The following is a 26536-nucleotide window of genomic DNA, read 5'->3' as shown; positions in this document are numbered from 1 at the left end:
GTGGTTTGAATCGAAATTCATCATATTAATTTGAGCCAAATTCTCTTCATTCGAATACTAATACATACGGATGGAAATATCCAGTGGATGATCCATTAATCATGTCACCCGCTATAATTAAACGGGTGAAACAAGAATTAAAAGGATGAAAAGCGGGTGATGGATGTGGGTGATGTTTTTAATCCATCACCCGTTTATCACCCAATCTGTCACCCATTTATTTTAAATAAATTTTTTGTATTTATATTTACACATAATGTGTTGTTAAATCCGTTATTTGTTAATGTTAGTGCTTGTTAATTAAACTTTTTTGGTTATAAGTTATGCACTTATGCGTGATAAGAAATAATTATATATTTCGGAAATAAATTTAGATATATAACTTTTTTTTTTGTTAATTATTATGCATATGATTAGGTGGTGGATTTTTAATGATAAATAATTTTCACCCGAATATCACCCGATCCACGCGCGGTTGTTAGATAAACGGAATGCGAATAATGGAGTAAAGTGGGTCACGTACAGTCGGTACAGATGAACCGGGCGTAGCAGATGAATGCGGGTGATAGATACGATTAATGCTCCACCTGATCCAAATTCCATCCATTTTCATCCCTAGAACTAATACCAGAATGAACCCACCCAAAAATCTCATGACACCCCTCGTAAAGACTAAAGACTCTCCAAGCAAAAATACTACACGTACCCATTTCTAAGGGATCATCACCACTAATATATTAATTTTTATTTTTTAAAAGTTGATGACTGCCGTCTTTAAGGGTTACACCTCTTTCCCTAAAATAAACAAGAAACAGATGTACGTTACATTGGTTCCTTAACGTTCTTTTAAGTACTATTTGTATGGACTCAACTATAATATTTAACTAATATTATATTTAATTTTGTATGTAAAATATAAAATTGATATTGTGAAGGAAAAAGTCGAAATCAATTTAACAAGATATTACGAAGTACATGATAGTGTTTTGATGTATATAATAATAAAAAAATTATAGTTAAAATATTCATACTTTGAACACATATTTTAAGGCGTAAACAAAATTTCAATGAAGGTAATATATGTGAATTTTTTTATTTTTTTTTTATAATTTTAAGTATATTCAAAATATTGTTATAAAAATCTTTAAAACATTGTTACTACATAGAGTACATCAATTAAATAATGATTAATTATGAGTCATTCAATATAGTTGAAGAATGACATGAAATTGGAGAAGGGAAGAGCATGGAACTTAAAAAAAATAAAATTGAAGATGTTTTCTAAGAGAGACGTGACGCTCTATATTTCTTGCAAATTTATTTCGATTTAATATAGAAGTGCATAAAGTATCTCTAATTTCCGAATTTCCATCGATTTCACGCATTTAATTTTGGTAGTAATTTCAATATTCAAGGATTTTAGCAAATACTCCGTACTTCGTATATCTTATTGCACGCAATATTAGTTTATTACTTAAGGAAAGAGATCAACATAATTTGGTATAGTAATGCAACAGAATATATTCTTTTCCTGGATTATAATATTTAGTAAGACATTACAAATTAAAAGACTCGTTGCATTTTATTCGAGGAAGGTGATCAACTCAATTTTAGTAAACTAACTAATGCTAGGGATATTAAACAAATTCCAGTAAAATATTTATGGTGATACTAGCTACGAATTTCCTTAATATTTTTAGGAAAATAAATAAATTAATTAAGGTTCATAATCCAAATTTACGATCTGAATATATTTAATTTCCTTAATATTTTTAGGAAAATAAATAAATTAAGTTTCATATTCCAAATTTACTATCTTGTATTCTCTATAAATTCAATGCTCGTTGAACCTTTTATGCATCCATAATAATCTAATATCATTCACCCTTTATTTTAGCAATGGCACCAAGTAATCGTAATGGAGCTTCTCTAATTAACATTTTCTCTGTGTTCGTTGTTTTGTCTCTTTTACTCATAGCCAATTGTAAGTTATGCAAATACTTTAATGTTTCTTATGTACTAGGAAGTACTAGTTTTACGATGATTTTGCAGTACTACACTACTAAGTATATAATGTGAGCATCACTCAAATAGTCAAATGTATTACACTATATATATTTTATTAAAATTGCATTTAAAATGTTTTGATTTATCCTTTGATTATTTATTTTGAATTTACGTAGGTGACGTTGATAATGGTGAAAAGTTCAAAGGATTGGAGATAAGAGAACAAACCAAGGAAATATGGAATGGAGTTGAAATGAAGTTTGGCCGAAAACTTGCAAAACCAACATGCGTGGAAAGGGCTTGCGGCTTTGTAAACCCCAATATTAATTGCTATTGTTGTAATCCTTACTCATGTTATGATACTAAAGAAGAGTGTGACAAAGTATGTCATTAAGCTTAGTTTTATATAATTAAATAAAAAAGCTATTTATTATTTTATTCTCTTATTACCCAAGTTTCTTTCTCTTTTAATTATTATTATAAGCACATATATACCTCTCATTTAAATGAATAAATACACTAAACTAAAATCATCGTTCCTACTTTTCCAATTGCGACTCAACCCTTTCACCATATCAACTAAGACCCTTGATTGATATATAAAAAAGGGGAAGAGTTTCAAGCGATTAGAATTTGCGGGGTTTATGATTCAATAATTTAATTAATCAACTTTTTCTGATTTTTCTACTTTTACTAACGTATTGATTTTTTTTTAAGGAAAAAAAAATCATCGACTAAGTTACTCATTTTTCTATTTTCTCATATAAAATGTCACACATTTAAAGTATGCATCAACACTAGTTTAATACGCAGTGGAAACAACTTACAAAGTTTACCAAGTAGTCGTAAAATTTATGTAATGGCGAATTTCACTGTAATTATTGCAAAATGAAAACCCTAATTAATTCGGAAGGAATGAATTTGCAGATGTGAAATGGGTATCAATTCATGCAAATCAATAACGAAATGAAAACCCGGAAATTAGAAAAGAGTGAAATTGAATTAATAGAATACAAACCTGGAAATTGGCGAGTTGAAATAAATTCTAGGGTTTCGATAATTTGGGGAAGAATAGAATGGTGAAAGAAATAGCAGAGAGCGGGAGTATGAATGTTGATGCTTTTTAAAATACGCGCCAATAAGTCATGTAGTGTACCACCCACGATTGCATATTATTGAAGCTTTTGCACATATTTAATGGAAAACTAGTGTGTGACCCGGGCGTTGCTCCGGGTTTAACTTTTAGTCGGGTTTACATTTTCTAAAAATGTGCCCAATTTTAAAATATTGTATTTTACGTTGAAAATATGACATACATTGTATCTAGCTGAGATGGTAGGATGTGAAAGTTTTAATCCGAAGGAGTCTATGTGACACATATACATTTTCACAAACGCCTTGTGTATCCGGGTGCATCTAATATGTTCTAGATTAAAACATGCTACAAAGTACTACGGGTAATTTGGAACACAAATATAAAATAGTTCACAAATATGAAAATGAGTTGTACGGAGTATTAGATAATTGCAAAATACAAGTTCAAATCGTATAAGTATGTTTTACTTTTGTTGATTGTTGTAGACAGAGATTTCAAAGGGAAGTTTAGTGGTTTTTCTTTTGTTAAGTGAGCCTGGCTGCCTGCGTGAGTATTGTAAACACATTAAATAATTGTTGGCATTTTCCGGAACGAAGGGTTATCTTGATTCATTAGAACTTGATCAATTCTGGATATTAACCTCTTCCGATATATTCCATTTATTTATTGAAAAATATAAGTGTACTTAATGCTTATTTGCAGCCCTTAAGAGCATCTTTAATATATGGTTAGCTAATATCATTGTTGCTTGGTATGCCACATCAATTTTTCAAGCAACAACATTTTCTAGCAATAACATGCTCCAATGGTTAGCAAGTAGCTTGAATTTTGTTTTAACTTCTTTTTTTAATTTTTTTATTCTGTTCTTACGTCTACTTTCCTAATAATTAGGGGAAAAAAGCTTATTTTTTTTCCAAGCTAATTAGCTTGGTAGAGCTAATTTGCTTTGTCTAGCTAATTTAACAAAATTGCTCCAATGGTTAACAAAATTGCTCCAAAATTGCTCCAAAGTAGCTACTTGCTTGAAAATTTTGGAAATTGCAAGCAAGTCCCTAAATGCAACCATTGGAGTTGCTCTAAGTAAATATCATTTGCCTTTTTCTTTATACTAGAAATGTAGTAGTAGTTTTTTTAATCTCTAACCTAGCTTTATGGTTTTTATACTGCATGAAGATATTCCTAAACATTTTATTTTTTTAGTCTAAAAATGTTTTTTTTTTGTGCGATAGGCGTTGATTTGAAGAATGAAAGTGATGTAGGTGTAGCAAAATTTCTAGATGAATTGTCAAAGATCTCCTTTTATTTCTTATGTATAAAATTTCTGTAATAGGTAAATTTCATAACGCGCACCGTAGATTATAATTCTATATCGTTTTTCCTTCTTTTTTTATCAGTTTCACGATTCTATATCAAATCATATTATTATTATGATCAATTTACCTGCAAAAATCAATTTTTTATTAATGCAAGGTCGTTAAAATCTTATTTATGATCAAATATTATTAATTGTACTCATTTTAGGGAATTTAATACTAAAAAAGGAAAAATAAAATTATGACCACTTTAAAAGGCATTAAGAATTGTCAACCTTCTGAATATGAAACCACTGGAATTTTGCTTTATTATATTTAGGAATTTAAAAGAAAAATTATGTAAGGTCGCTGAAATATACTTTGCTCTAATAATTTATGTCAAGATATTATTTATGTAAAGTCGTTGAAATCTTACTTATGTAGTACCGAATCGTAGAAAATATTGCTTTAATATATTAATATATACAATTCCATCGAAAATCAAACACTCTAATAATAAAAAATAATCTATTTCCACGTAGATAATTAATTAGGTGCCACGTAGATATTTTAATTAATTAATTAATTACATATATATACAATTCCATCTAAAATCAAACACTCTAATAATTAAAAAAAAATCTAAAATAAAATGCATCCAAAATCAATAATAATCTAAAATAAACTAAATAAAATTCAATTTAAAATCAAACATTAATCCAATATTAGAGCGCCACGTAGAAAAATCTAATGGTTTCGGCCAATGAAAAATAAGATTTCAAAATTAATTTTGAATTAAAAAAGTCGGGTGTCAGGTAAAGAAATGATTAAGTGTCACGTAGATATTTTTTATTAATTAATTATCAATATTACGCATATACAATTTCATCCAAAAACAAACACTCTCATAATTAAAAAAAATCTAAAATGGAATTCAATGCAAAATCAAAAACTAATCTAATATAATATATAAAAGTGGTACATACATAGGATTTTTATTTAAACATAACAATTTAATAAAATCCGTGCATCGCACGGGCTAAAATCTAGTTATGTAAGGTCGCTGAAATATACTTTGCTCTAATAATTTATGTCAAGATATTATTTATGTAAAGTCGTTGAAATCTTACTTATGTAGTACCGAATCGTAGAAAATATTGCTTTAATATATTATGTAGTATCAAATTTGAAAAATTTAAAAGAAAAAGAAGGAACACAAATTCTTATTTATAATGGGTGTACAATAAATATTGTACACTGGAGTAAAAGTTGACTCAAAATCCTCAAAAGTTACATTTATATACGTAAAAGTTACCTATTTAATGATAATTTTTTTCATTTGAATAAAAATTATTTTTTCAAAATCACTAATAATGTATAAAGTAATCATTTAACCCTTTAAAATGTTTATCTATCAACTTTTTAATTTTATAATATAAAAGTTATAGAAAAATAGGTTAAATAAGTTACAAAAAGCTGCATAAAAGTTATCTTGGTGTACAATAAATTTATTGTACACTTTGTGCGCGCAAGACCTTTTGAAGAAGGAAAAAGAAAAAAATATAACTTTTGGTAGAAAAAAAATCTCACCAGAAATTGACATGTCTCATTGCTAGTGTCTCTTTTAGTATATAGTAATAGATATCGATATACTTCCTCCATTTTTTTAATTGCACCATCTGAGATTTCCCGTTTGCCAATGCACTATTTTAACCACTAATATCTCGCATTATACATTTAAAAAAAAAAAAAAATTGATAATTTGAAAGTATGTTTTGAGACGAATCTAATAAGATCCCACATGAATATATTTTTCCTTACATATAAATCACAAAAAATAAGTATATAAGAATATGAAAATAGTGCTAAAATCAAGATAGTGCAATTATAAAAAAAATGGAGAAAGTATTATCTAGCCTAATCCGAGATTAATATCCAAGGCCCCAAAAAAAAAAATAGTAATTAAAGCCAAACTATAATTAAGACTCGATAATTTTTGTTTATTTCTTGTCCTCTTCTTCATGATTGTTGTAAGCAGTAGTACGGATAATTATTAATATATAGATAGGTATGCACCTATCTATATATGCATATGCAATTAAACGACTGTGTTTCAACAATAAGAAACCACGCCCCTATTTTATATCACATACCCATTTTCTCTCTCCTCTAACCTCTGCCCATTTTCTCTCACCATTTTCTCTATCATCAAAACCTCCCACTCTCTTTCCTCCATTGATGTCACTCCTTCTCTCTCCCCTCCACCTTTCGCCGTCGTCGATATGCTGCGCTCATTCTTTGCTTCCATCGCTAACTCCTCCGATTTCTCTGCCACCGCTGCCTTGATATGCCGTCGAAAAATAATGTACGTCTTTCTTCGCCGATCTATTACTGTTCTTCGTCAAATCGAGCGGAGATTGATGAAGATTGCGCGGTCTTCGACTTGAAACAAATGCTGGAATAGCATATTCCGGCAGTTAGGGTTTACGTTGAGAAGAAAGAGAACAAGAAATTTGGGGATTGGCTTGTTGATATTCGAACTGTGAGTCGGAATTTAGGTCAACTAGAGATTGATCAAGCTTCTTCAGCAAGACAGAGATAAGAGGAGTTGAGGATGAAGCAGGGACGTATTGCGCGAAGACGAAGAGAGGTGGCCCTAATACTTCGATTCTGAACGAGGTGAGTGTGCTCATGGTGCCAATAATGTTTTGAAGAAAGCTATTGATTGGTGTGGTATGGAATTTCTATTGTTCTTTTTTATTTCCTTTTATTTTTGTTGATTGATTTCTGTATTTTTTGTGGTTACACTTGTGATAATTATTGTTAAATATTAATTCTGAATTTGTTATGTTCAGTTTATAATTTATCACATTCAACTTATAAAAGTGATGTTCTCAAATAATAACATGTTTTTGTGATGTTCAGTTTTCAACTTATAAAGAATCATGTTCAACTTTACACAAAATCATATTCAACTAAATTTAACTTATAAACTAATATATGTTCAATACTTTTGTGTGGTGTTCAGTTTTTCAACTCTCGTGTTCAACTTATAAAGAATCATGTTCAATTTACACAAAATCATGTTCAACTAAATTTAACACTTTTGTGTGATGTTAATTAGTTTTATTTTTTGAACGATATTTGTTTGCGATTGAGAGAAATTTGCTTATGTTGTAGTTTTTATTAATTGAAATCAGTTTACTAGTACAATATATGATGTGATTATCTATCAATTATGTTTTGCACTAAAAACATCTATCTAATTATATAATTTGTGTAATTGTGAAATGTTAACTTAAGTTGCATTGCTAAATTTTTGGCTGTGATATGGATTAATTTTAAGCATAGTAATTAGTATTAGCTTCATCTATTTTACGCTGATAATATTGTTGAACATATACTTTCTTCTCTTAAAAATGATAATTTTCTACTTTGTTCGTCTTGATTTTGAATGATGTTCAGTTTTTCAACTATCTTGTTCAACCTATAAAGAATCACGTTCAACTTATTAAACTAATATATGTTCAAGACTTTTTTGTGATGTTCGGTTTCTCAAGTCTTATGTTCAACTTATACAAAATCATGTTCAACTAAATTTAACTTATAAAACTAATATATGTTTAATACTTTTGTGTAATGTTCAGTTTCTAAAGTCTTATGTTCAACTTATATAAAATCATGTTCAAATAAACAAAATCATGTTCAACTAAATTTAACTTATAAAACTAATATATGTTTAATACTTTTGTGTGATGTTCAGTTTCTAAAGTCTTATGCTCAACTTATATAAAATCATGTTCAACTAAATTTAACTTATAAAACTAATATATGTTTAATACTTTTGTGTGATGTTCAGTTTCTAAAGTCTTATGTTCAACTTATATAAAATCATGTTCAACTAAACTCAACTTATAAAACTAATATCTGTTCAATAATTTTGTGTGATGTTCAGTTTCTTATGTCTCGCGTTCATAAATAATATGTTCAATTTATGGGCTTGTAAATTTAAATTACTGTTAAAATATTTAATACTCAATTTTTGGAGTAAATGTGTTTAAATCAATAATAGGTGATTTTTTTTAGTTTCTAAAAAAATTCACCTATTATTCTTTGTTATGTTCAATTTTTAAAACTCAATGTTCAGTTTTAGAAATTTAATGTTCATACTATGTTTGATATCCTGTCAATTTCTTTTTTAATTAAAAAAAGGTTCAATGTTCAATTTTCAGAATTTAACAAGGAGGAAAAAAGACAGAGTCGAAGAAGAAGTGGAGGAGAAGTTGGTGAACTCAATCCGTTTGCAATTGGTGGTAGAAAATTTATCGACGAGAAGGGACAAATAAGAACTATTAAGATGGAGAAAAAGTTGCAGGGGAGAGAGAAAGAAGCATAGAGGAAAGAGGAACGTAGAAGAAGAAAAAGATTCATCAATGTTTATATTTTTTATTTATTTTTCGAATGATAATTTTCTATCGAAATGTACCGTATAGTGATTAAACTTGTGCGGACGTACTAAATTTTTCTGATATATTAATTAATATTACTAAATTAATCTAAATTATTATTTCTCTAAAGAGAAGTATGAAGAAAGATTTTTTTTTTTCATGTTCATTTATTTTTACATCATGTTCAATTTTAACTATTTCACGATGTCTATAAAAGCTCATATGCACCCAGCTCTGCATGCATAGGTATGCAGCAAAAAATCTACGGAGTATGTAAGTAAAACTAAAATCACAATCTTTTTTCCACTAAAGAATTATTAACCTTGTTTTCTATAGTCCTCCCAAAGTCCAATGAGCAGTCAATGTATCATTCTTTAACAATCAATTCAGACTTCAGTATTTCAGTCATCTTTTTCTTTGAGCACGTAAATATGTACTTCTATTAAATTTAGTTTTAAAAAATGTTTTTTTGGCCAAAAAACTCGAACCTATTCACGTGCTTTCAAGACGAGCTAATAATAGATTAAGTTAACTCATTAAGATTTCAAGTCGAGGCCTCTCAAGCCAAACTTTGACCAAGCTTTAACCAAATTCCACATCGAGTAGTACATGATGAGCATGCTCAACTTGTAACACCTATAGCTCGAACCAAGTATTCTTATATAATTATACCGTGTAACAAATACTTTCTCTCTCTTTTGTTTTAGTTGCATTGTTTCCCCTCGTTTGGAAGTTGTCAAGTTGTATGTAACTAGATCAATGCTTTTGTTTATGAGTTCTCATTGTCAAGTTTGCATAGTCAAATTCTCTTTTCTAATTACACGAGTCTCCTTTTTAATCTCATTCTTTTGAAAAGTTGGGAATCTCTCACATTATAATTAAATAAAGGGCAATTTTATGCTTATAATAAAAGAGAAAGCAACATTGATAACAAGAGAAGAAACAGCTCTTTTATTTAATTATTTTGAAGTAATACTTCATATGAACAAGCTTAATGACATACTTTGTCACACTCTTGTTTAGTATCATAACATGAGTAAGGATTACAACAATAGCAATTAACATGGGGATTCACAAAGCCGCAAGCCCTTTCCACACACGTTGGTTTTGCAAGTTTCCGACCAAACTTCAACATTTCAACTCCCTTTAATATTTCCTTGTTTTGTTCTCTTGTCTTCAATCCTTCGTACTTTTCACCATTATCAACATCACCTACATATATTCAAAGTAAATAATATATCAAACGATAAATCGAAACATTTTAAATACACCGGGAATAAAAATATATAGTATATAGTGCATTTGAGTGATGCTCACATTATATAGGTAGTAGTGTAGTACTATTAAATCGATCACCATATGTATATTATAAACTACGTAGTACATAAGAAACATTAACGTATTTACATAACTTACAATTGGCTATGAGCAAAAGAGAAAAAACAACGAACACGGAGAAAATGGTATATAGAGAAGCTCCATTACGATTACTTCGTGCCATTGCTAAAATCAAAGGTGAATGTTATTAGGGACGCATAAAGGGTTAAACTACGTACCTTTGAATTTATAGCGAAAATAAGATCGTAAATTTGGAATATGAGATGTAAGTTAATTATTTTCCTAAAAATATTAAAGATATATATTCCTAGATGGCTAGATGGCGTGACCATAGTTATTTTAGTCGATTTCTTTTTAAAAAAAATCCTAGAATTAGTTGGTTTACTAAATTGAGTTGATCATCTTCCCTCAAATAAATTTGAGTTGATCACCTTCCTCCAATATAATGCAACGAGATCTTTTAATTTGTAATGCCTTCCTAAAAGTTTTATAATCCATTAAAAGAAAATATATTCATTAGCATTACTATACCAAATTGCGTGCAACTTGACATATTTGCTTAAAAACATACTACGTATTACCTTAATTTTAACATTACTTTATTTCATTATTTAATGTGCTTGTGTTCATAGACGCGGGACTCTTTAGCTTTCTCTAGAAGTTTTCTTGTAATCTATCTATTTATTATTTTTTACTATATACTAAAAGAGACACCAGGAATGACACGTGTCATTTCCTGGTGCGATTTTTTCCCGCCAAATTTTTTTTTTATTTTTTTGCTTTAAAATAAATAAATTATATTACGTTTTTTAGGAAACTAAGATAAAAATATATTTTAGTTACCATAGATGTGTACTGCATAATATATTATTGGAGGAAAGCTAAATCAATATTATTTTTTCCTTTATGATATAATTTTATTCATGTATTATTATAACTTTTTAATATGATAAGAAATATAAAAAATATTGATAAATGAACTTATAATGTTAGTCTACTATTAATAATATAATACATGGTAACTGGTAATTAAGAATGTTAGTCTACTATGCTTGGCACATAGTGGGGGATGATGTGATTGCTGCTGTGTTAGATGTTCTGCAGAGTGGCAAATTGTTGAAGGAGCTGAATCATACTGTTATTACCCTTATTCCCAAAACTAAATGCCCAAAGAATGTGAGTGAATATAGACCTATATCTTGCTGTAATACCTTATATAAATGTGTTACCAAGGTATTGTGTGGGAGAATGAGACAGATCTTGCCTGATCTTATCCAGGAGAATCAGGGTGGTTTTGTTCATGGGAGGTACATTGTTCATAATATCATGGTGATCCAGGATTTGGTTAAGCAGTATGGTAGGAAATCAGTTAAGCCTAGCTGTTTAATGAAAATAGATTTACAGAAGGCTTATGATACAGTGGATTGGGGGTTTCTGAAATCTATGCTTGAGCAGTTGGGTTTCCCTAATTCCTTTGTGCAGATTGTTATGGAGTGTGTTACTACTCCCATGTTTTCTTTGATGGTTAATGGCTCAATGCAAGGATTTTTCAAATCCAAAAGAGGGTTGAGACAAGGTGATCCCATGTCACCCTTGTTATTTGTCATCTGCATGGAATATTTATCAAAAATTCTTCAGAAAATGAGTGCTCTCCCTCAATTTCAGTTTCACCCAAGGTGCAGAGATATTAAGCTCACTCACTTGTGTTTTGCTGATGATCTGATCCTGTGTAGCAAAGGTGACTTCCCTTCCATTTATCTTCTGTTGCAAGCTTTCAAATTGTTCTCCATAACATCTGGTTTGTCTGCTAATATTCAAAAGTCTTCTGTTTATTGTCATGGTATGACTGAATCTGATGTAAATAGAGTGATTGCTGCTTCTGGTTTTACTAGAAGTGCATTACCTTTTAGGTATTTGGGAGTTCCAATTTGTTCAAAGAAAATTACAGCAGCTCAGTGTGAGATGTTGGTGGATAAAATGACTGCTAGAATCAAAGTTTGGAGTTCTAGGAACCTCTCTTATACAGCTAGGATGCAATTGATTAATGCTGTTTTGCTTAGTATCCATATGTATTGGTCCCAGATTTATATTTTGCCCAAGAGTGTTCTAAAAGAGATTACCAAAATTTGTAGATCCTTCTTATGGAGTGGACAGGCTTATAGCTCTAAGCCAAGTTACATAGCTTGGGAGCAGACTTGCTGTGATAAGAATCAAGGTGGTCTTGGTTTTAGGAATGTGGAGGTGTGGAATGTGGCTAATCTGGGGAAGTATGTTTGGGCTGTAGCCAATAAGCAAGATAACATCTGGATAAAATGGATCAATTCAGTTTATGTTAAGGATGGGGATTGGTGGGATTTTGTCCCTACTAGTTCTTCTAGTTGGTACTGGAAGAAAATCTGTGATACTAGAGAACAAATCAAGCAAGTGTTTACTGCTACTGAATTCTGCAATATGCCTAAATATTCTGTGAAATTGGTGTATAATAAGCTCATTGATGCCAAGCCCATGGTTCACTGGGACAAGATGGTCTGGAATAGGCTTACTGTGCCAAAACATAGGTTCATCTCTTGGTTGACAATTCAGCACAGATTGCAAACAACAGCAAAATTGGGAAGAATTGGAGTTAGCTCAACTTCAGATTGCCTTCTCTGTGGTCAAGCCCCTGAAGATCATGAACATTTGTTCTTCAAGTGTCCTTACAGTAGCAGATGTCTCACTGATTTGAAGAATTGGTTGGGGATTCAAAGCTCCTTTACTACCTTACAGAGAGGAGTTAAACAACTGTCTAACAGCAGCAGTTCCAAATTTAGGAAAAGTGTTATGTATGCTAGCATGGTTGCTTTGACCTATCTGATCTGGAGGAGTAGAAATAGTAGCTTCTGGGATAAAGCTTTCCCTACTGTTTTGAATGTAATGACTGTTTTAAAGCAGACAGTTAAGAGTAGAGTGATGGCTGTAATGCCAAAGAATGTAAGTAGGAAGGATAGTTTGTGGTTTCAGAATCTCTGAAACTTAGTTGTGTTGTGCTTGCTCTTGTGAGGAATGGTCCAACCTAGTTGGTTTGTTCCCCTTGAGTTAGCCTAGGTTGTATTCTGTTTTGTGGAATTAATATTATCCTTACTTGCTTAGCAAAAAAAAAAGAATGTTAATTAAAATAACGGTTTTTTCATGAAATGCCCCTGAGGTTTGCAATAATGCACCAAATACTCCTGCGCGTTTCAAAATTCATAATATACCCCTATTTTCCATTAGTGTTCATATACTGCCCTTGGATTTAACGTCCGTTAGTCCACCGTTAGCATCATTTTACCTTTTTGCCCCTTACCGTCCTCCATCCCACCTTTTGCTGCGACACCTATGAATTCAACTTCCCTCCTTCGTCATCGTTCTTCTTCCACCCCAAATTTCTTCTCCTTCCTCTGCTTTCATCGTCTCTTCTCCGCATCATCTTCTTTCTCTCTCCTTGAATCTGAAACTCCTTCCAACTTTTTTCTGCAAAACCTAGCTCTGAAGAACGTCATCCATGGCAGCAAACCCTAAATTCACCCTCATAATAATCTATCTTTATCGATTTTTCACTCAGATTTCAATGTATAAATTTCGCATTATAATACCATGATTAGGGAAGTTTCTCGTAGTAATTTTCCCGCTGATGGGGTTGAATTTTATTGGAGGATGAGACGGGAGGGAGTAGTGTCAAATTGTCTTACTCTGTCGTTTTGTCTTGATTGTTGTACTGGGAATTTTGGCTTTATCGAGGGGATGTATATTCATTGGAGGGTTTTGGTTGATGGATATGTGAGAGATTGTGTTTTAATGACTTCTTTGATGGAGTTGTATTCGCTGTGTGGGCTATATGATAGATGCATGTAAGGTGTTTGATGATATGCCTCAGAGAGAAAATGCAGGGTCATGTAACTCATGTATTCCAAATGTGGGAGTGTGGATGAAGTATATCGAATCTCCGAGAGAATGCATGCAAAGAACTTGGCCTCATAGAGCTTGATGATTTCAAGGTTAAACAACGCAGCATATCTTGCGGTTGTATTTACAAAGAAGAAAGCAGTCCCCTTGGAAATGTTTTTAACTATTCTACGCATATTAGATGTAGGCCTTGTTTTTCTTTGTTCAAGTAGCCCTTGTTCTGTGGTTGGCCAGTGGCACCCCCCACCCTAAGGTATTCTTAAAATCAATGTAGATGCCTCGTGGGAGAAGGAGTCTTGGATGACAGGAACTTCAATAGTAGTCAGAAACTTCAAGGGACAATGGATGTTAGGGGCTTATCAAAAACGTTACTTACCTTCACCTCTAGTAGCTGAAATTTTTGCAATAAGAATGGGATTGATGGTGGCTAAGGAATAGGCATGGAGGATAGTTTACATTGTGTCTGATTGTAAACAAGTTGTAGGGATCATAAACCAGGAGGATACACATACAATGTGGTACTTCCTGTTTTAAGTTAATCTAAGCTTCTGCCAATTTCTACCAAAAAAAAAAGGTAGGCCTTGTTCTTTATAGTTTACTCCTTCAAAAAATAACTACCATGTCATTATGTTCAGATTTTGGCTACTAGATTCTAGATCAGTCCAATACAACGCTAAAAACTTATAAGTTCAAATGCAAGTACAGACGAAATTCCACACCACAAACACACAATTACACAAACTCCACAATTTGGGTATTTGGTACAATAAGTTTAAAATAGGGGTATATTGTGCAATAAGTTTACAAATAGGTGTATTTGGTGAATTATAAACATGACTTAACGGAGGACTAACGGAAAGTCATAATAGGGGTATTTGGTGAACAGTACGGAAAATATAGGGGTATATTATGAATTTTGAAACGCGCAGGGGTATTTGGTGCATTATTGCAAACCTCAGGGGCATTTCATGAAAAAACCGTTAAAATAATAGTACATGGTAAGTAGACTAACATATAAGTTTATTTATCAAGATTTTACTCAATTCAAAATATGTTGTATTTGACTAACTCGGTTATGATCGGGTCTTTTCGAAAATTAGTCTTGAGTCATTTGGGTTTGGTTAACGTTGTTAGATCGTTCTACATACAAGTAAACGACTATAATTTTTAACTTTGCATAGTAATATGCAAATTTAGTTCATTTGAATATTTTTTTACACAACTTTGAATTTATACTTTTTCATATATCCTTTTTACTCTCATGTTTTCCTAATATCACAAGTCTTTTAGTTACTATTAAAATAATAAATTGTTTTAGAAGTAGCCGTGCGTTGCACGGGCCCTAAATAGTAAAACAAATAAAGGAAAACCGTTTTACAATGGATATTCCTTGAAAAATGTTTTTTCATTGAAACAAACACAGCAGTAAACTACACATACACAATAATCATGTAATTGTAAAACAAAATATCAATCACTAACCATAATGTCTCTGCATTGTCATTTGGCAGTGTCTATGTTCCTTAATTTCTGCAGCTTCGCCAAAAAAAAAAAAGGACATGTTAGTAAACCAACTGAATAAAGTGGAAACAATCACTTGAAACATAGTGATCAACCTCAATAGATAGTTTGCATTGTCCTGACACTTAATTATACATGTCACGACATTTTACACACATACTTTTTATGAAAATTGGACAATTCCCATATTCTCCGAATTATGTAATCTGGTAAAACTTAAAACAATAACTAAAGCAGACTGTGATGGGTCAGATGAATTCTGGAAAGAATGGTGAGAATCATACCAGCTAAAGCAGACTGTGATGTGTAGCTCCAGGAACCACAGTGTCAAAGTCAATCTCCACATATGGAATTTCTTTTATGATGCTCCAATCAGGACCTTCTTCAGGCTCACATCGATGTTTCACCAAATCACTATCGATAATGATCAAAGATTGAACTGACATTGGTAACTCAGGCAATGACATCAGCTCTGTGCAACGGTTGATCTCTAAACTTTGCAACGAACTCATATGATTTAGTGATTGTATACAGATGAGACTTGGACATTCCTCAATAATAAGATCACGGAGCTGGGACATGCTATTGTCTGGCAATTTATTCCACCCAACAAGGTACATCATATCCTGAATCTTCAATGATTCTAATGAAGGGAAGGCTTCATTATTACTACCTTCTCCACAAAAATGGTAGTCCACATGCTTTACACGATCCATACCTTCGATATGAAGAGTCTTGAGGTAAAGAAGTTGCCCAAGTGAAGGCATTACATCATTTTGCTGGCAGTTTTGCACATGAATATTCACAAGCATGCAGGATGTGCTTGTAAACCAACCAGGAAATCTGGATCCACCATAGTTAATTACCACTAGTTCTTCCAAATTTTTGTGCGGTTGAAGGCCAGCAAGGACATCCATTGCTTTAGATCCATCTCTAGAACAACGGCTCCATTCTAATTCCAGCCTCTTAAGAAATGGTTTATCACATATCATGGCTTCCATGGCCTCTCCCCCATCCTTAACATTTTCAAGTTTACCCAAGCATATTGTACCACGCAGATTCTTCAGATTCTTCAACTCTATAATGCGATATCCTTCCTTTTTACCAACCATAAAGGCAGGAAGTGTTTTGAGGCAACTTAAACTTCCTATGCTTGCTGGCATGCATCTCAATTCCTTAATATCCACATCAAGATGTACAAGGTTGGTCAAGTTTTTCATCTTTTTTGGTAACTCTAACAGTTGAGAACAGCCTCTCAACTTGAGTACTTGTAACCCATCAAGGTCAGAAGCTGATTTAGGCAACCTTACAATATGTGACTTAGATGCACCTAAATACCGAAGATACTTTAGTCTACCCAATGACTCTGGAAGTGCATCAATGTTAGTATGACTCAAGTCTAGAACTCTCAACCGCACTAGTTTCTGAAAAAATGAATAAGGAACTCGGCCAATTTGTGTTCCACCTTCATTTAGCAGAAGAAATGTCCTCAAACCATCACATTTTTCAATTTCTTTGAGGAACGCTAGTTTGATGCTATCACAAAGCAAAGACAAATGACGAGCCTTTTTGTGCCAAGGAACGGAGCACTCACCTTTCTCCAACCGAAAACATGTGTCAGAGGCTACAAATTCAGCAAACTTGTGAATAAACTCATGAATTTTGTAGGTTGGCATCTCCTGGTCACCAAGATGTGAAAGTTGGAAGACAGATCTCCATAACAACTCATCAAAATACTCACACCCAATTTGTTCAAGGCTTGTTGTCCCTTGAGGCACAAGAAAACCTTCTGCCATCCAAAGCTGAACCAAGTTGTCTTTCTCGAAATCGTAATCACGTGGGAATAATGAGCAGTAAGCAAGACACTTCTTCAAATGTGATGCCAAATAAGGGTTGTTCAATCTAAAAGCAGGAAATATCTCTTCTTTGAAAACCCTCAATTCACATATGTCTCTCTCCGACAAGGTCACCCAGTCATCATCATCGCGCTTGGAAGATAACAGAAGGCCCAAAATATTGGCTGCCAGAGGCAACCCCTTGCACTTTTGGGCCAATGCTCCAGCAATATCCTCCAAACTTGCACGCTGACGTTCAGATAGATTATTAAAAGATAAAGCTCTATTCATGATTAGAGCTCGACAATCTTCATCCCTCATCATATGCAAATGATATGGAGTAGAATTGGTAACTGATACCACATTTTGGTTGCTAGTGGTGAGAAGAACTTTGCAGCTAGGAGAGCACAGAAAATAATAGCAGAATGAACTCCAATCATTACCCTTGACTTCCCGTAAGTCATCCAACACAAACAAAATACTCTTCCCCTTATACAGATCATCAAATGAACTCTGGATATTCTCAGGAAGAAATCTATACTCACACTCATGCTTCCGCTGCAAGATAAAGTCTGTAACTTTGGTCATGTCAAATTCTGCTGACACTGATATCCAAACAATATGATGAAACTCCATTCGGATTCTGGAATCATCTTGAACACTCCGAGCAAGTGTTGTTTTACCAAGCCCATTCATGCCGACTATAGAAACCATACTTGTCTCTTTCAGCAACATGGAGATTATCTTCTCCTTATCGTTTACCCTCCCAAATAACTTCACTGGAAACACTACTTGCTCCTTAACATTAGCAATCTTCTTGAAACATCCGAGTGAACACTGTTGTGCTTGCTGGTTTGTTCTGTTGACCATGTCTAATCCATTTATTATATCTTCCAACCTATCTTGGAGCTCTAGGATCTGTTGAGCCATCTTCCTCCTTTCAAAAAACGACAAGATCTTCTCTACCACTGAAGTTTTGCTAGCACCAAGTACTATATCGTCAACCAAGTCTTCAGCATCATAGCAAACTCCGGTTACATCTCCAACCCAGTGTTGCCAGGTTTTGTTGGTGGTCTGCTGAAAGCTCTCAAACAACGTTTGAGCTTTCAAGAGCTTCCTATTCAGCTTTTTCAGTTCATCTTCTGCATCAAACTGTACCACTAGACCTGCTTCCTCAATGATTACAGATTTGAATTTTTGTAGCAAATCTTGAAGCAAAGCCTTTGCATATTCTGATTGAAACGCTTCCATACTGGGATTTCCCAAGCAATAGATGGCACTTATCTTATTATTTGTATTTTTGTTCAGGAATGTGCTCACCATCCACACTTTTTTCTCAGGACAATTAGTTGGAAGACCTGGAGACAAAAAAGGAAGAAGTCAATAGCTACAGCTTACAATAAATTACCACCAATTATCAATGTAGCCAAGTGGGTGGTGGGGTAGTTCAAGTTGCTTCTTGGAAGATGCAGAAATCAAGGCAGACAACGACGAATGAAGAAAATTATGTGACACACCATTTTAACCTCTAGCTAACCCAAAATAGGAGATTACAAAATATTCTGACTAATATTTAACATAATCTATCAAGTAGGATTAAAATAAGTAACAGGCCATGTATGACTATACAAATACCAACATGTGTCACTGTAGTATTTTTCAAATACAATGCACCATTATCCTCTTTATATAAGTACTTATCTATTATCCACTACACAAGAAAAGTGGTTAAAGATTGTCTGATCTTTACGTATAAAAACAACAGCGTGCAAATAATTTTATAGAAAGGGAATAAAAAATTCAATATTAAGGGCACACTTGAAAAAAGAGAGGTCACCGTCTAAGATAAGAACCTCGGATCAATGTACTTCATCATTGGTTACTCTCTATGTTACTCTCTCCGTCCCTTTTTTATTGCTTCAATGAAGAAACTTCACTTTATTAAGAGTTGGGTGTAAATAATTCACATGGGGTTAGTGAAGTGGTTCCATGAGGAGATAGGTAGATAGAGAACATAAGGGTGTTGAACAATCTCGAAGAGACAACCAAAAAAAGGAAAATGGGGTAAACAAAAAAGGACGGAGGGAGTATTTCCAAAAGAAGAAGATACTCAGTACTCTAGGTAGCCTGAAATCACAACTCTCTACTGTGTTCAATCTACACTAATATGAATAATGCCCAATGCAGAAATAGTACTGCTGAACTAACATTCATGTTTTCTGCCCAAACACTCCGCTCTTGCTTTTCTTTTTCACTTTCTAAGTTCCATTTTGTTTCTTAAAAACAAGAGAAAGGTGATCAATACAAAAACTCAGGTGTAATATAACACGGAAGCATTAACTAACAAATACAGTAATACACATTCCCGAAGAGTCGAGTGAAACACAGGAAGCGATATCTCTTTTGGCTTTGCCTCTACATCAATAATGATTGGCACTTTATATTTGGTAGTACTCTGTTAATGGTTAGAGTTTCATCAACATGAAATATTAAATCATCCGTGCAAACATTCACTCTACTAGGCCAGAAAACCTAGAGTTAGATGGTCTTGATAAAAAACAATACCAAGTAAACATCTATAGATATATTTCTCAGTTGAAGCTCATTAAAATTGTAAAATAAAGTAAACTAGCACAACACGGCTGACTGTTCAAAGATTCTACAGTCGTGTCTTTATGTAGGTTTAAAATAAAAAAATATAAAAAAGACACATTCTGTTTGCTAGGAAAAAAATGGAGTAGGTAGATTTTAGTCATTTACTGATGTTTAAATTCCAGAAAGTTGTCTGCAAATTCATCAGCAAATTAAATCTGTAGTTAAGAGTTTCAGACGCTCACAGAACATCTTTTTAACAGAAAGTGAGAAAAGAAAGAGGAGGGAAGATCAAGGGAAACCAATGTTACTCAGAACTTTGCCTTTCAGTGTTGTAGACAGGTGCATGTCCAATTGTCCAGCGAACTACATAAAAACAGACAGAATTTTAGCATGTTATGGCCAAAACCAAAGTAATAAGTTTCCATACTTAAATTGGAGTGTGCGAAACTACGAGTCTCAACAAGAATAATTGAGTTAAAAATGAAGAGTCAAAGTAACATAAAGGTAAACTGGCAAGAAGGGCTGCTTATTTCTTTCCACACTTCTGGACTTTAAGTTCTTTTAGCGTGCTTCTAAGTCCTATTTGTAATATCTTCTTGAGCCTGCTGATAAAGTTGACTTAAATCCATAAACACAACACTCTCCCTGGTCACTTGGTGAGTAAACACCAATGATGTCTTGGCATAGTGGTAAAAGCCAAGGGCCTATTTACGTTAGGTCATAGGTCGAATCTTCCCTCCCTCATTTGTAATTTGTAATGCCCTTGGGCTCATTCGGACCGAACCCATTTTCACCCAAACCCTTTCCTGTATTTTATCAAACAATAATAGGTACAACCGTACATAAAATTTTCATGACAATTTATTTCTCGCAAATTGCTCTTGTTTAAGTATAGGCAATGAAAAGATAAATACTGGTATAATCCTCTCAGGAACAAAAAGAAAGTAAAACATTTTAGTGCATGACTTCCTTGGCCTCCCATAGATTGGCAATACGTTGCCAGAGAAAATATATATCGTCTGATCTGTGATAGAATACTCTGTATTAGATAGCATGGAACCATAATACTTCATAGATCACAGCTCACAGACTCACATGCTTGTGATAGATAGGCTAGTAAACAAGAAATACAACTCAATAGAATAGTCGCACGGACAACATTTTAAAGAACTGCTGCCAAGTAAACACTCCAGTATAGAGCTTAGCAACATGAAAAGGGGAGTTGGGTCCCAAGGTAAATCTCCATAGGTTAAATTATATACACTGTAAGTGACTTGCATCAGTTGCATGCAATTAGAAATATATATTATACAATGCAATATTACAAGTATACATATAAAAAGGCCAAAGCAAAAATAGCTGAAGAAACTTGAGAGTGCTCACAGTAATTTGCCAAAGAACATTACGGCTTCAAAATGAAAATATAAAGCAGAATGATACCTAGAGCCCAGATGCTTGAGGCCAAAGATACAGAGCACCCTTCCATTTGCAAAGTTGAAATCAAATCGGCAACAGGACATTTGACTGAAAGCTACTCTGCTGTCCCTGAAAAAATAAAGATATCTTTTAAACAATGTCATATTGTAAGATCCAAGAGATAGAGTAATATAGCTACTGAATAGGACATCTAGGTAATCTTCTCTAATACAGATAATAATATCAAGTTATTAACTTGTCATATCAAATTCAGACAAACCCTAGAAATCAAGTGTCCTGTCTATTTTGCATGTTCTCAAGCTAATACTAGTAATATAACTACTTGCCATATTAAAATGAGAAGTTGTGTGGAAATATATATACTCACAGTCCAGAAGAACCTGCATCATCCTGGTTTTACAATCTTCATCCCCATGATCGTGACTCATGGGACGAAATAATCTGTGAAAGGGTTCTCGATCAAAGAACTCCCACCAAAAGATATCTCTTGATTATCAACCCACACATTCTGAACATGTGCCACCTTATGCCAATCCGGACCTCCATTCTGTAAGGACTCCACACATATCATGGGACAATCTTCAATAATGAGTGTCTCAACTGAAGCAGGCAATCTGCCATCAGTCCAAGATTCAAGCGTATCACAGTGACTTATCTCCAAATTTTTGAGGGAATGGAGATATGAAAGTGTGCATAAACTCGAGAGTTTGGGGCAATTCTTAATTGTGAGCGTCACAAGGCATGGAAAGTCAGATTTCCCCATCCCTGTCCATTCTTCTAAGCTCAGCATGTTTTCTATAGCTAACTTTTTCAGCTTGGGGAAGGCATTGAACCCTTGGATGCCAACACCTCCACTAAAGTTGTGATCAATCACCTCCAGTTTGTAAAAATCCAGTATGTTTAGAAATCTGAGTGATAAAAGTAGCCCGAGAGATGGTAGGACTGAACAGTTCTCACACTTGAAGAGTGTGACACTGACCAGCTTAGTGAAAGCTGGATCACAAATCCACCTAGGCAGTTCAAAACCACCATAACAACTAATATGCAACTCTTCAAGGTTTGTATTTGGCTTAAGAGAAGATACAACTTCTCTATTACCTAAAACATCATCTTGTGTGTCACTCCACTGCAACTCCAATTTTTTAAGCTGCGGCTTATAGCACAGATGAGCCTCCGCGGCCTCATCCTCTGTCAACACATTCTCAAGCCTGGAGATGCAAAAGTTTCCAGAGAGATTATTCATGTTCTTCAACTGACGTATGTTGCATTCTTCTCCCAAACCAACAAGGAATGCCGACAATGTTTGAATGTTAAATAAATTCCCTAACCACGGAGGCATTAAGCGTAATTGCCTACGGACATCAAGATCAAGATGACGCAGATTCACCAGCTTTCTCATACCTTTTGGTAAGGACGATAGGTTTGAGCAACCACGGAGTTTCAAAGTCTGTAAATTCTCAAGGCAGTCCACTGCTTCAGGCAAACGGGTAATAAGAGTCTCTGAAAGGTTTAAATAACGAAGACATTTCATATTCCCTATAGAGCTTGGAAGCTCCATAAGATGAGTCTGACTCAAATCCAAAACATGCAGCAACTTCATTGACAAGAACATATCTCGTGGGACTTGCTTGAAGCTCGATTCACGACCATGGAGAAACATAAGTGTTCTCAGTTGTTTGAATCTTCTCAGTTCTTGTAGATTACAGGAATTTTCCTGACGGTAACACCTTATAGACATATGAGATACTTCTACAGAGACATCATTTAAGTTGGAGTTTCCCTCTATATGAACAATTTTATCGCTGACACTTGAAATCAAACTGCCAACTCTCCCGGATTTGTACATTGCTTTCCCAGTCACCAAATTAGTTTGGCAAAACAACAAGTAACCCCCTATCACACATTTCTCAAAAATCAGACCAGCGATTTTCTCCATTGGCTCATTGACAAAAACACCATGTGCCATCCATAATTGAATTATTGTATCTTTATCAAACTCATAACTATGAGGAAACAAAGCACAATAAGGCAAGGCATTAGCAGTGAAATCATCAGCAATAGTAGTAAGATCTTTGTTAGCAGCAGCATCATCCCTACGATTCCAGTGAATGAAGAACTTGTATTTATCTTCCCCTCCAACTCCATGGTAGAAGTAGACAGCATCACCAGCAGCGAGTTGTTTCTCCTCGACAAAGCGGCTCCAACCCTCAGCAAGGATATAGCTCTGGTAATCGTACGAGTAGGTGTACAGAAACGTCCACAATTTACCAGTAAGATCTTTAAAACCGAGAAGCTGGTGATTTTTTATAGAAGAAATCTTGGGGAAGTATTTATCTGCAAACACCTTTGGTATAACAAAGCATTTCATTTTGCCAACATCAGAAGGAATCAACACCTTATGAAACATCAAGTCCTTCCGCACTGCCAAGGAGTCTGAGCAACCACCAAAATGAAGCAATTTCTTTGCTCGCCTCGTGGTCAACATCAACCGCTCAGTGATTCCTGCTGCTACAAAGTCATTCTCAGAACCTGACACTTTCAAATGCATCATCAATTCCTCCGCAGCTGCCAGTACTTCCTCAATGGACGTGTCAGCCTGTGCAAATGGGTCAGCCACGCAGCCCACATTTGACTCCGGTGAAACTGGTGCAGAAGACATTGGAAACTGTGGTGGTGACACTGTTGCAAAACACAATGGTGAAAGTTGCGGTGTCACTGGCGGTAGCGGCGGTGACCGCGTTGGAATTGCAGTTGGAGCATCCTCAATGAAAGCGTACTCGTTCTCCATAGTAGAGAAACCTTGTGTAATTTCATCCCAAGAGTCATGTCCTGGAGAATAGCCACTCCTTTGGGTATTTTCAATAGACATCTGGCTAACACCGGAGGATTCAGCCACCGGAAAATATGGCGTCGCCTTCGGATTATTAACAATAGAAGTCGAAGTAGAACGAGAACCCGAAGATCTTGCAGACATTACTACCGAACTACTTCTTAGGGGATTTTGGACAGACACCGAGGATTCAGCCACCGACGGCTCCGTAGTATGATTCCAATTTGCCTTCAGATTATCAATAGATACTGAAGATCTTTCAGACAATACTTCTTCTGATTTCAATAATTGAACCCAATTTCTTTGGGGCGTTTGGATAGAAACGGAGGATTCAGCCACGACGCCCGGAAAAGCGGTAGCAAAAGTCAGAGTAGAACGACAGTCTGATGACCTTTCAGGCAACACATCAGAGGAAACTTCGTCATCGCTAGAGCTAGAACTAGAACTATTAATCATCTCCCATGGAAAGTTAGTTCGGTTCTTCTCTGGGAACTTTCCTGCGCCGGAAGAGTCCATCAGATCGGAACAATTCAAATGCTTCCCGACGAATTTCCGGCGACGACGGAGATATATGGTTGGCCCGTGTTGGGACTTGCGACTAGCCGACTAACGAGTGGAGTGAAAGTGTCAAATTTGGGTCACTGGTGGACTATGGGGGTTTGGGTTGACCTAGTCAGATCTGGTGGAGTTTAAATGTTTAAGTAAATTAAGTTGGGTCATTGCAGCTCAACAATATGTCATTAGCTCATTATCCTTCTGACCCCATCTCGAATTTGGTCGAGCCAACTCCGGCCCTGGTTGAATGGGGTGAAATCTTATCTGGTCATATTAGAGTTGGTTTATACTTCCTTCGATTCTGTATAGTTGCAACACTTTGTTTTTCACGTTTGTCAATGCGTATCATAAACAATTAATATATTTAATTACAAATTATTATTAAAAAAAAATAAGGCAAATTTGCCAAAAAAGACATTTTATAACTCAAATTTTGCGAGAAATGACCTTATATAATTATTATTTTTAAATCACACCTTAATGTAAATTTTTTTGCGAGAAAGGACCTTAGGGAAGTTTCCGGCATTAACTGAGCTTTTTCGGCCATTGACTTGCACGTGAGCAGCACGTGTGGCTTAAGTTGGCTAAAGACACTGATTTTCCCGAGTCTTGAATTCCAAACTTTATTTTATTTCGATTTTTTTTTTTTCAACTTTAGGTTTTAAATTTTAGAATTTTGGAGCAAAATTGGGTGTGGTTAGTAAAATAAAGCCACACGTGCTTCTCACGTGCAAGTCAATGGCCGAAAAAGCTCAGTCAATGCCGGAAACTTACTTTTGGTTGTCTTTTGCAAAAAAAAAATTAGTATATATATATATATATATATATATAATGCTTTCTCGCAAAAAAAAGTTAGGTTCAATTAAAATATTTACCCACTATCTCCCGCTACACTTATTTTTCTATTAAATAATAGATAAACCAACATCTACTTATAGCACAAAACAACATGAAAACCTTAACGAGACAATTAAACTGGGACGGAGTGAGTAAGTCATAACTCTTCCTTTCGCCCAAAGAACAGGAACTTAGATTCAAAGGTCTAGCATAGTTGTATAGATTAGATTAAGATTTTTTATGTTCGACTCTTTTGACTTATTTCAAACAAAGTAAGGTTAGATAAGTTAAAATAAGGTAAGTTCAGAAAAATAAGTTTCTTTCAATCATTTTCACACACAAACTAGTGTGTGGCCCGGGCGATGCCCCGATCGCTACATTGAATAGTTAAAATTTTAGATTTTTCTTGCATGTATACCTTAAAGTGAAAAACATCAATTAAGTTTGTCAACTACACAAACACACTACGTCATTTATCATGCCAAGTAATTTTTCAATTAGATCATCTTACAATTGTATAATTTGTTTTCTAGTGGAAATAAGTGCTTCAAATTAATAACACCCAATTAGATATAAGCAGCAATGCAAGGTATTTCTATAGTTGATGCTTATGAGATTCTGACATCATGTTTCTTCATAGTTTACCTAATTATTTATTTTTATTTTTTTTCAAAATATTCCATAGAAAATAAAAAAATCAAATAAAAATTTAGTTGGTTTAGACTTCATGTTAACATTTATTTATAAATTAATGTGAAGAAATAAACCACAATTGGTGGTTGGTTAAGATGGTAATGAGAACTATCATTCAGACATGAGCT

The 26536-nt window shown here is 34.0% G+C and overlaps 1 protein-coding gene across 7 annotated transcripts; it reads right to left on the bottom strand.

Moving 5' to 3' along the window:
- Positions 1-9767: 9767 nt before the first annotated feature.
- Positions 9768-25035, bottom strand: LOC110777457 (putative disease resistance RPP13-like protein 1). 7 transcript variants are annotated; one of them, XM_056839049.1, is made up of 6 exons: positions 21861-21898; positions 21497-21601; positions 20356-20419; positions 15911-18819; positions 15588-15641; positions 9768-10055 (listed from the first exon to the last, which is right to left on the bottom strand). In XM_056839049.1, the coding sequence occupies exons 3-4, from the start codon at positions 20399-20401 to the stop codon at positions 15914-15916; spliced, it is 2952 nt and encodes a 983-aa protein (XP_056695027.1). In that variant the 5' UTR covers positions 20402-20419; positions 21497-21601; positions 21861-21898; the 3' UTR covers positions 9768-10055; positions 15588-15641; positions 15911-15913. The 7 variants fall into 7 exon arrangements, with proteins under 7 accessions (XP_056695027.1, XP_056695028.1, XP_056695029.1 ...); XM_056839050.1 differs by having other exon boundaries at positions 15588-15635; XM_056839051.1 differs by having other exon boundaries at positions 20365-20419.
- Between the last annotated feature and the right edge of the window lie 1501 nt (positions 25036-26536).

This window comes from Spinacia oleracea, chromosome 3 (assembly GCF_020520425.1).
Source record: "Spinacia oleracea cultivar Varoflay chromosome 3, BTI_SOV_V1, whole genome shotgun sequence".
NCBI lineage: Eukaryota > Viridiplantae > Streptophyta > Magnoliopsida > Caryophyllales > Amaranthaceae > Spinacia > Spinacia oleracea.
The sequence above is the reverse complement of the archived record's forward strand: the minus strand, read 5'-3'. Positions and strand labels throughout refer to the sequence as shown.